Raw genomic sequence first — 11,724 nt, 5'->3', positions numbered from 1 at the left:
TTAGGGTGAGGGTTAAGGTTAGTGTGAGGTTTAGTGTTAGGGTCAGGGTTAGTGTTAGGGTGAGGGTAAGTGTTAGGGTGAGGGTTAGGGTTCGGATGAGGGTTATAGTTAGGGTGAGTGTTAGGTTGTTATTGTTAGGTTTAGGGCTATGTTGAGGGTGAGGTTGAGGGTGAGGGTTTGGTTTAAGATTAGGGTTAGGGTCAGATTTAGGTTTAGGATTAGGGTTAGAGTTAGGGTTAGGGTGAGGGTTAGTTTTAGGGTTAGAGTTAGGCTTAGGGTGAGTGTTAGTGTGTCTCCTTTTTCTTGTTGCATGGACAAAGAAACTTTCCTTTCTACAGTACTAAGTCTAGAAGCTTGGTGTTGGGGCTGAGGCGTTCCTGATGAGCCAGTTTTTAATCACTGAGATGTCAGACATGCACTAAAGAGCTGCTACTCCTTCTTCTGGAAACAAATCATACTTTGAACTAATCCATCAAACCTGTCCCAATGCATCAGGAAGGAATTAACTCTTTCCACAGAATAATATGCCTCCTCCAGGCCAGAGGGCAACCCAGGAACATGGAGCTGAGTACTCCCATCTCAGGTGGAAGCCTAAGGAGTAGTCAGGAATAATGGCACCCACCTCTTCAGTTCTGCAATGAGTAGTGCAGTGCAGGGAACCCCCAGGGTCATCAGAGATATGTTGTTGATGGCAGGCTTGACAAATGCCAGGCATGTTGTAACTGCAGACAGGACGCAGACCACTGCCTTGAACCTGCCCCTGAATCAGCAGAAGGAAAAGCACATCCATTAACCAAGGAGTTCCTGCTAGTTTGTCTATTAAGGTTGAGAAGGTAACAGACACTGCCATCCACGTAAGTTGAAAAGAAATTTTGCCCTAAGTATCTAAAATTTTGCCCTAAGGATCTAAAAGTCATTCACACTCACTGGCTCAGTAATTGAACTCCTAGGAATTTATTCTTTGGAAATAATCAGAGATTTCCCAAAGGTTCGGCCATGAAAATGACAAGACTGAAGTTAACCTTTGTATCTGGGGGTGAGAGAGTGAGAATCATTTCTCTGGCCTTAGTTCTCTGTATTTCTTTCAGATGGTTCTACATGTTCATTTAAACAAACTTTTTCCATAGAGTCAGGTAGTATTTTAGGTTTTCTGGGTCTTAAGGGTTTCATTCTGCCATTATAGAAGATAAGTTAATGATTAAGCATGTCTATGCCAATAAAATTTGATTTGCAAAAACAGATTCCATTTGGCCCAGGGTACATAGCCTGCCAATCCCCGTTCCACTAGGTGAGCATGCGTGACTTTTATTTGAAAAGCAGAGACCATTAATAAACTATAAGGTTTTCAGTTTAACAGAAAAAAAAAGTCCTACATGACCAGCATGCAAAATGAAAATTCTTCTAATATATTACTACCTACTGGCAACCTACAAATCTAGCATACACTTAAATTTGTCTTGACAAAGTTTTTTGTTTTTGTTTGTTGTGTTGGTGCTGGGGCTTGAACTCAGAAACTAGGTGCTGTCCTTTAGCTTTTTTGCTCAAGGTTGGCACTCTACCACTTGAGCCACAGCTCCAATTGCCTTTGGGTTAGTCAGGTAGAGATAAGAGTCTCACAGACTTTACTGCTCAGGGTGGCTTCAAACCACGATCCTCAGAGCTCAAATCTCCTGAGTAGCTAGGATTATAGACATGAGCCACTGGGAGCCCAGCTTGACAATTTTCTGACATAATAGATCTTGGAAAAAACACTGACTCTCTCTTCACACCCTGCACAAACTTTTCATCTCAGTGAAGTGTGAGCAGTGCCGACGTGATCCTAGACATATTCGTCTTTCCTCCCAGGAACCCCATTTCCTGATCTATAAAGTGAAAGGTCAGACCACAGCATTTCTAATGCCCCATCCATGACTGAGACTGAAGAACACATGATTTTCCTGAAGTTCTGTTCTTCCTCATTAGCAGAATTTGCTTTGGCCGTAAGCCCTGGAACAGGTCACAGTTAGGAAGCTAATTTGAATGAAATTCTATTATAAAGAAATCAAAGGGCCTTGAACTTCCAAAATACAAATTTATCTCTTAAATAGGAAAACCATTTATCATCAAGGCACAGGAAATCATTGATCAAGCTGCCAGCTTTCTGAGTGGAATGAACAGGCATTGTGTGTAGTTCTGAACTTTTACCAGAGAGAAAAAGATGTGTGGGGGAAAGTCCAGGCAGCAAATTCTCAGGAGAATTGTGTTTTCCTCCTGACCTTGGTCAGCATTCTTCAGCTGGCTACTGGTTGAGAAGCTGCCTGTTCCAGCCAAGACTGAGGACCACGGCCACAGCCTTTCTTCATGACCCACAGCTACTCTTGCTGGGCACTGGGTGTAAGGTTCTGACACATCAGGACTTTTTGTCCTTTTTGGGTGTTTGTTTCTCTTCCATTCTCTCTTCTCTCATTCTGGGATACTAATTATGTACATTGCTTTACCTTCTCACTATCTCCCCTGTGTCCCTTACATTTTTCATGTTTTTTTTTTTTTAATTTTATTTTATTTTATTTGTGAACATACTGTACAGAGGGGTTACAATTGCATGGGCAGGATAATACGTACATTTCTTACCAAGCATTGCAGCCTCCTCCTTTGTTTACCCTTCCCATCCCTTCCCAGCCTCCCCCCCATTTTTCATGTTTTTGTCTGAACTTCATTCTACTTTCTTCTTGTCTTTTAAAAAGTATTTTAAAATTTTTTATATAGGATAAAATATCTCATCAGAAATTTCCAAAGTGCAGCACCATTTAGAGTTCAGGCCCAGATTAGAAAGACCAATAGAGCAATTAAAACCGCCCAGTTTTACAGGCTGCCAGTGGCTCAAATCTGTAATCCTAGCTACTCAGGAGACTGAGATCTGAGGAATGCCATTCTAAGCCAGGCTAGACAGAAAAGTCTTTGAGACTCTTATCTCCAATTAACCACCAAAAAGCCAGAAGCAGAGGTGTGGCTAAGTGGTAGAGTGCTAACCTGTGTAAAAAAAGTTTAGGGAGGACTGGGAAGGTGGCTTACTGGTAGAGCGCTTGCCTTGCATGCATGAAGCCCTGGGTTCGATTCCTCAGCACCATATAAGCAAAAAGAAAAAAGCAGGAAGTGGCACTGTGGCTCAAGTGGTAGAGCGCTAGCCTTAAGCTGAAGAGCTGAGGGACAGCGCCCAGGCCCAGAGTTCAGGCCCCATGACTGGACCCAAAAAAAAAAGTGTTCAGGGACAGCACTCAGGCCTTAAGTTCAAGCCCCAGGACTGACACAGGAGGGGGAAAGATATATATGTATATGTATGTATGTTTCTTCAAGTAGACAATTGTATTCAAATCCTTTCCTCACCACTTGGGTAGTTGTGGAACCAATAATAACTCTTCCTAAAACATCACCATGATGGTGTTCTGGTGAGTATTAATGACTTAAGACAGTGCCTAGTACAAGTTATGTGCTAAAAGTCCTTTACTTCCATCTTTCCTATCATAATGAGAATATATACTATTTTAGTAATATCACTGTTATTGGGAGAACCATACTGAGGGATCAGACTGATTACAACTGGTGCTACAATCCCCAAAGCCCCCCGTATGGATTGCTGAATTATTTAAAGGCACATGCTTTCTTTCAGAACACCAACAACAAATACAACGCCCCCCCCCCACACACACATACATATACATACATACATTGGGTCCAGAGATGTGTTGGAATGTACTGACCCATAAGAACATCCTGTGAACACACTCAGTTCTACAAACAGTAGAAGTAAATAGAGGTCATGTGGCCAAACAGAAAGCCAGCTGCCCAGCATACTCCAGGGTTTCCAGAGGCCCTACATACAAGAGAGCTAGAAATTTCTAGGATCCAGGAGTCCTGATAGGGCATTTTTTAAATTGTGGTGACAACATCCCTTCCAGCAGTTTGTGGCCCTGTATTCAACTTTCTGGCCCATATATTCTCACTCCAGAGCCCTTAGTACCTCCCCCCTTTTCCTGCATTATCCAAACAAAATCTAGCAACCCTACAGCACAGTCATCATAGTATAATAATAAAACTATTGCTGTTGCTCTCATCACCTACCCTTTAAAGCAGGAATTTTCTACCCTCTCAAAATCTGTCGAATGTTTGGTAATGTCCCTTTACCCTTCTTAAAGGAAAGGGAATATATGGATGGTGAAACCTGCCATTGTGACTTCCAGCCAAAGTGCACAAATTTCCCACATGGCCTTTAAAAACTAGAAATGTCCCTGACAGGTCTCACTATTTAAGCTACCTGTTAAAATCAAAATACGAATTATTCTGAGACGCCAGCCCTTCACAGTCATGGTTCTATGGCATTTGGTCCTGAGGGAGACCTCAATAGTTTAGTGCTGCTACACTGTTATTTTGTAAATAAGGTTCTAAGGCCCAAAGAGATTAAGGTACTGGACACACATCATCCAGCAAGTGAACTAATGATATGCAGATCCTAAGCTGCTCCCTTGCTATTCATGACTCAAAAAAAAAAAAAAAAAACAAAAATGAAGTGGGAGCCGGGCACTGGTGGGTCACTCCTGTAATCCTAGCAACTCAGGAGAATTGTGATTTGAAGCCAGCCCCACCAAAAAGCTGGAGGTGGAACTGGCTCAAATGGTAGAACACTAGTCTTGGGAGAAAAACAACAAAGCTCAGAGACAGCACTCAGGCCCTGAGTTCAGTTCTAAGTCCTGAGATTTTACTTATATCTCAAAAAAGGGCCACTGATACCAACGTGAGCTAAGTGACCACATGGACCACTGGGCTAACAAGTACTTTTCAAGATTATCTCAAACACCCTAAGGTGAGTTGTTGTTGTTTTTAACTTTTCTGCTGGGCATGGCTTCAAAATATCATTCTCCAAGGCTCATGCCTAAAATCCCAGCTACTCAGGAAGCCAGGACTTGGCAGAAAGGTTCCGAAACAAGTTGGAGACCCTGTCTCTAATTAATCAGTAAAATGTCAAGCTGGAGGCATGGCTCCAGTGGTAGAGGGCCAGTTGTGAGCAAGCAAGCTAAGTGAGGTCTTGAGTTCAAGCAAAGAAGAAAGAAGAGGCGGCAAAGGAAGAAGGCAAAGATGAATTTTGATCCAGATCTCCCAAATTTCATAAACAAATAAGTAAAACCCTTACTCCCACTTCTAAGTTCTGAGGGAAGAGTAGCCTCTTCGCTCTCAGCCTAACACATGCCAGGTGCAGGTAAAGGACAGAAGCAACTGCTGGTCATGTTTTAAGTTGGGAGATACTGGAAAAAGGCAAATGGTTTGATTTTCAAGCAGGGTCAAAAAGTCTCTACCTGCAAAACCTCATGGGCTGCCTCCTCTTTCCACCTGTACCCTGAACTCACCAGCCTGCTGCTGAAGCTGAGCACAGAAACCAAAGAATAAGACTAGAAGCTGGAGACTGTCTAAAGCAACCTGGCTACATTTGAAAGTACACACTTTCTGGAACAAAATGCATACAGTAAGTATACGCAAGGCCCTGGGTTCAATTCTTAGTACCACAAAAAAAAAAAGTAAAGCAAACTTTCTCTGTAAAAAAGAAGCATCAGCAGGATGGAGAAGAACATACTTGCTTTCGTTTTCTTCTTTTTTTTCTTTTGTGTGTATGTGTGTGTGTATGTGTGTGTGCACTTGAACTCAAGGTCTTGAACTCTGGTTTATTTTGCTTACTTGCCCACTGCTGGCACTGCCACTGGAGCCACATCTAAAGCTAGAGTCTCACAGACTTTCCTACTTGGGCCAGCTTCAAACTGCGAATCTTAGATCTCAGCCTTCTAAGCAGCTAAGATTGCAGGCTTGAGCCACAGGCATGAGCCACAAGAGCTCAACATCATTTTTTTTATGAATATCTTTCTTGAGGGAACTCCTAATTGCTAAATGATACTAGAGACAAAACTAATTCAAATCCCGCTTCCCAGGAGAAAGTTTATATACCTATTCCATTTAAAGTATGCTTTCTCCTTACCTCAATAAAAAAGGGATTTCTTCATCTTAAAAATTAAATTGTTAAAAGAAATCAGATGGAAGATAAAAGTGGAAGCTCTTCACTATACCGCAACTCAAAACAGGCAGGGACAGGACGGTGGTGTGTTCATCCTCCTGAACACATACATAAACATATTTACAAAGGAGGTTAGAGCATTCTTGTGTGTGTGTGTGTGTGCGTGTGTGTGTGTGCATGCAAGTACTGGAGCTTGAACTCAGGGCCTAATGCTCTTACTTGGCTTTTTGTTTTTACCCAAGGCTGGTGCTCTACCACTTAGGCCATATCTTCACTTTCAATTTCTTGCTAGTTAACTGGAGTCCCTCAGACTTTCCTGCCTGAGCTGATCTCAAATCATAATCCTTAGATCTTAACCTCCTAAGTAGCTAGAATTACAGGCATCAGTCAACAGCACCCTGCTTGGGTCATTCATTCTAAACAGGAAATCACTTTTTTTTTTTTTTGGTCGGTCATGGGGCCTTAACTCAGGGCCTGGGTGCTGTTCTTCAGCAATTCAGCTCAAGGCTAGCACTCTATCATTGAGCCACAGAGCCACTTCCAGTTTTTTCTGCTTATGTGGTGCTGAGGAATTTAACCCAGGGCCTCAGGCATGTAAGGCAAGCCACCTTCCCAGTCCCTGTATGTTCATTTTTGTTAGATATCATAAACATTTTAATTTCTTCCCTTCCATGACCCAAAAGTAGTTCAACAGTTGTTCAGTCTATATGTGTTACAGGATTTTCTTTGGTGGCTTTTGGTGTTAGGTTCTAATTTTATTCTCTTGTGGTCTAAGAGAATACAGAGAATAAATTCAATGTTTCTGAATTCCTGCCTGGGTTGGCTTTGAACCATGATCCTCAGATCTCAGCCTCCTGAGTAGCAAGGATTACAGACATGAGTCACCAGCACCTGGCTTCCATGTGCTTTTCAGATACTCTTCCACCTCAGGTGCCTCCAAAAAACCTTCGTCTTTTTCATTTTGGTTTGGAGTATATGTGTGTGAGTGTGAGAGTGTGTATGTGAATTCCTGGGAACTGGATTCAGGGCCTCACACTTGCTTAGCAAGTGCTCCAACACTTGAGTCCTTCCTGAAGTCCAGCCTTAGTCTTTAATAGCTATGTAGCTGCTATTCCTTTTCAAAATTGAAGAAAAAAAACATTATGAATTCTTTTCCTGGGATCTCTTCCCTGGGCTGGCACAGCTTGCTTCATTGTACCCATATTTTTAGACTATTTATCAATATTCTGTATATAACTTGACAAAACAGAGTGTCCTGCAGAGAACTATGCAGATGCTGTGTTCTGAGCACATTCCTCATCTGAATTAGGCTGACTTCCCCTGTACCTTCAGACAGCAACAAACCTCACACAGTAATTAGGAGGACTTCTGTGGCCTAACTACATCAGCATGATGTCATGGCAACACCCTGTCTACTCAAACTCCAACATAAGGGTATTTCTCTGTTGGTGCTCTACTACCAAATTAGGGGAAATTCATGAGAGGCAGAAATGTTGCCACTTTGTTTACAGCTGTATCTCAGTGTTTCGAAAAAATACGGTCCAAAATAAGTGTTCAAAAACACTATAATCCTAGCATGCAAGATACTAAAAATGCATCTTTTCCTGAATTCTGATTTCCAGCTGGAGATTGTGTGTGTGTGTGTACAAATAGAAGTATGTATGTGTATATACATATATATATATATATGAGTGCAAGTGTATTGTGTATGTTGATCATATGTAAAACAATGATACAAATCTTAAATCTTATCCTATGACTTCAAGAATAAGATAATCAGACTTTCTACTTCCATATGTATAAAACTGGTAAAATTAGGTGACACTCAAGGAAACATTTAGGCAGGAAATCAAAGGTCTTTAAACTACTGCCCAGATATGTCTCTCCCAATGAGTCTTTCCACACTTGTTCATAAGTGAACAAGTCAGCTATTTTTTTGCCCCTACCATTACATATATGCTTTCCCAAATATTACTTAAGTTTCCTCTTTTATCTCTCAGTTTGATTATACTGTCAGATCATTAAAAAATCAGTGGACATTAAGCAAATATATTAAACAAGTTATTAAACAAGTTTATTAATTAAGTAAGTTCATCACTAGGTAGAACTTAATTGTGTGCTGTTTTTCTTGGTGCTAAGTTATCTTGGGGACTGCACCTAGTAGTAATTGTAAAAGCATTTAAGCATGAGCTTACCTGTCATTCCGAAAAATCTTTGGTAGATACCTTCTGGGGAACCACATGGCCAGAGCACACATCAGAACCCAAAGTATTGCAAGTTCATCAAGCATCTGACCCAAGAAACTAAGGGTTGCATGGAAGTAGACGGATCCAATTCCTAGAATCGATTACAATTAAAAACAAAACACAAAAAATAGTCAGCCCAGAAGCACTAACTCACAAATTCAACACATTGCTTAAAGAGACTTTACTAGCTGCTATCAGAAATCACTAGATCACTCTCTCTTTGAAAAAAAAGAAACTTTAGAAAGAAACTCACACCACCCAGCCTGCAGGCTTCAAAACTAGACAGGGAATTTTAGTTAGGGCCTGGTATTAGCCTATCAAATTTAAGTAATCCCACAGTAAAAACACTCTGGCTCTATCCACTGAGCTTTCATGAGAACAGGCAGTAAATAAAAGTCAACATTATCTCACTGTTAAGAATTCCTGAACAGCCTGGAAGAGGAAATGGAAATTACACAAATATTTCACTGAACAATGAGGGACCAAATATCTATTTTTTTTTTCATTTAAGTCCATTAGAAACCACATCTTATCAGAGTTCAATTGTTTCACATGACTTTCTTTGGAAGCTTCCAGAAAGCTGCACTGGCACAGCACCAATACTGTCAGTCCCCCAAATCAGTCTGCAATGCAGTTATGTGATAGTTCCAGGCAGACTTGTTATCAAGCCTGAGTTGAAAAGACTCTTTTTGGTGTCCATCAGGGGGGCAATTGCTAAGACGTCAGAGTGACTTTGGTTTACAAAACACTATGTCCAAAGAGACAGGAAGCCTGTGGAATCCCATTTCCTCCCTTTCAGTCCATGTGCCCCCCCCTCTCCCCCCCCCCCCCCCCCCACCCCCCGCACTTACCCACTACAACTAAGAGAGTCCATATCAAGTAGATGCCGCTGTTGAAGCACGTTGCATATTGACGAAACAAGCACATACAGATAGGAGGTAAAATGAAAAACAAGACGTTGCTGATCTGGAGAGAAACAAAGGGAAATGAAAGGTGACTATTAAGTAAAAGGTTATAACACAGAGGCTTGCTCCAAATGTGTACTTTGCAAAATGGGATGGATGCAGTCATACATCTTGTTTAAGCTTGAGCACTTTTAACATTGCAGATACACAGCCAGGAAAACTTAAAACTTCTTTAATGACCATATGGAGGAGTCCTGGTTGCCTCTGGACAACAGGAATAGCTAGAAACAATGCAAACACAGCCAGGATTATAGCAACATGTTCCACTCAAAAACCCTTCCTTCAATCTCTACCACTTAGGGGGGAAATTACAAACAGTGCTACCTATGAAAATTATGCAGGCCCTACTCCTGACTCAAAGTAACATTAACTTTTGCTTTTTCTGTACAGATTAATTATGAAGCATTCTCATTTATTCTCATTTCCATTTTAAAAGATGATGCCTAGCCAGACACAGCTCTTAGAAGGACTTTCACGGACCAACTACATGTCTACAACATTAGCTGCTAAGAAGTCTGAGGTCTGAGGATCATGGTTCAAAGCCAACCAGGGCAGGAAAGTCCATGAGACTCTTACTTCCACTTAACTAGCAAAAAGCCAAAAGTAGAGTTGTGGCTCAAATGGTAGGGCACTGACCTTCAGTGAAAAAGTTAAGAGATAAAATCCAAGCCCTGAGCTCAAGTCCCAGAACACACACACACACACACACACACACACACACACACACACACACACACACACACACACACACACACACACACACACACACACACACGATGATGCCTAATCCCTGAGCAGTATCTGGGGCCTGCAATCCTAGCTACTTGAAAGGTGAAGATTGAGGGATCATGGTTCAAGCTAGCCTAGACAAAAACATTCACAGGATTCCATATGAAGGAAAAAAAAAAAAAAGATTTTAACTCAACCAATAAGAGCCGGATGCAGTGGCTTGTGCCTTTACTCCCAACTATACAGAGAAGCACAAATAGGAAGTTTATGGTCCAGGTTGGCCTGAGCATAAGGCAAGACTCTATCTCAAAAAGGGGAAGCAGTGGGGCTGGGAAGGTGGCTCAGTGGTAGAGCGCTTGCCTTGTATGCATGAAGTCCTGGGTTCGATTCCTCAGCACCACATAAGCAGTAAAAGTTAAAAAAAAAGTGGCTCTGTGGCTCAAGTGGTAGAGCGCTTGCCTTGAGCTGAAGAGCTGGAGGATAGAGGCCAAGCCCAGAGTTCAGGCTCCGCGACTGACAAAAAAAGGGGGGGAGAGCAGGGGCTAGCAGAGTGACTGAAGGGGTAGAGCACCTGCCTAGCAAGCACACAGGCCCCAGATCAAACCCTAGTGCCACCCCCTAAAAATGAGGCCTGTACAAAATAATGGCCATTGGGAAAAAATGGGTAGAAAAAAAATATATTTTCCAGCACTTGAAAATTTTCTGCCGTCAAAGCAAATCTTTGCTCATCAGCTTCCCTCCTAATTAAAACCCTTTTTTCTCAGCTTTAAAATGAGATTATCCTATAATCCTAGCTAATCAGGAGACTGAGGTCTGAGGACTATGGTTCAAAGACAGCCCAGGAAGAAAAGTTTCCATGAGACTCTTATCTCTAATTAACCACCCCAAAACACTGGAAATGGAGCTGTGGTTCAAAGCATTGGAGAGCTGGGGCTGAGAAGGTGGCTCTGCGGTAGAGCCCTTGCCTTGCATGCATGAGGCCATGGGTTCGATTCCTCAGTACCACGTAAGAAAAAAAAAAAAGGCCAGAAGTGGCGCTGTGGCTCAAGTGATAGAGTGCTAGCCTTGAGCTAAAGAGCTGAGGGACAGCGCCCAGGCCCAGAGTTCAGGCCCCATGACAGGAGCCAAAAAAAAAAGGAAAAAGTAGTAGAGAGCTAACCTTGAGCAGAAGAGCTCAAGGACAGTGCCTAGGCCTGAGTTCAAGCCCCAGGACTGACTGAAGACAAAAAGGAGATCATATCATTCACCTTGCCGACTTAATATAGATTTAAGCCTCTGTCTTCACAGGACATTTGGCTTTTGTAAGTTTAATGATACATCTTATGCCTTAATGCAATATATTCAAATTACTGTTGTTTGAAAACTATTAAAATATCATTGGTCAGGCAAAGTGGCATGTACTTAAAATACCCATCAAGTAGGAAGTGTAAGAATCAAGGCCAGCGTGGGCACATAGAAAATAAACAATTAAATGGTGTCAATAAAATATTTTACAAAAACATTTGGGTAAATGCCTAAGAATGGGATTGCTGGGTCTTAGGGGAGCTCTATGTGAAGTCTTTTGAGTAACCTCCATATTGCTTTCCAAAGTGGTTGAACAAGTTTACATTCCCACCAACAATGAAGTAAGGTTCCCTTCTGTCCCACTCTTAGGCATTTACCCAAATGTTTACAAACAAGACCACACTAAAGCTACCAGCACAACTATGTTTATTGCAGCATTATTTACCATAGCTAAGATATGGAACCA

The 11,724-nt window shown here is 41.8% G+C and overlaps 1 protein-coding gene across 1 annotated transcript in view; it reads right to left on the bottom strand.

Annotated features, from left to right (window-relative positions):
* Positions 1–11,724, bottom strand: part of Acer2 (alkaline ceramidase 2) — a 43,697-nt gene that overhangs the window by 19,780 nt on the left and 12,193 nt on the right. The window contains exons 2-4 of the mRNA XM_013020744.1: positions 9,132–9,246; positions 8,230–8,371; positions 623–760 (exon numbers count right to left, since the gene is read on the bottom strand). Coding sequence (XP_012876198.1) covers positions 623–760; positions 8,230–8,371; positions 9,132–9,246 — 395 coding nt within the window. The remainder of the gene's footprint in view (positions 1–622; positions 761–8,229; positions 8,372–9,131; positions 9,247–11,724) is intronic.

Source organism: Dipodomys ordii, unplaced genomic scaffold (assembly GCF_000151885.1).
Source record: "Dipodomys ordii isolate 6190 unplaced genomic scaffold, Dord_2.0 Scaffold53, whole genome shotgun sequence".
NCBI classification, from domain to species: Eukaryota; Metazoa; Chordata; class Mammalia; order Rodentia; family Heteromyidae; genus Dipodomys; species Dipodomys ordii.
Note: the sequence above shows the minus strand (reverse complement) of the source record. Positions and strands in the feature narration are given on the sequence as shown.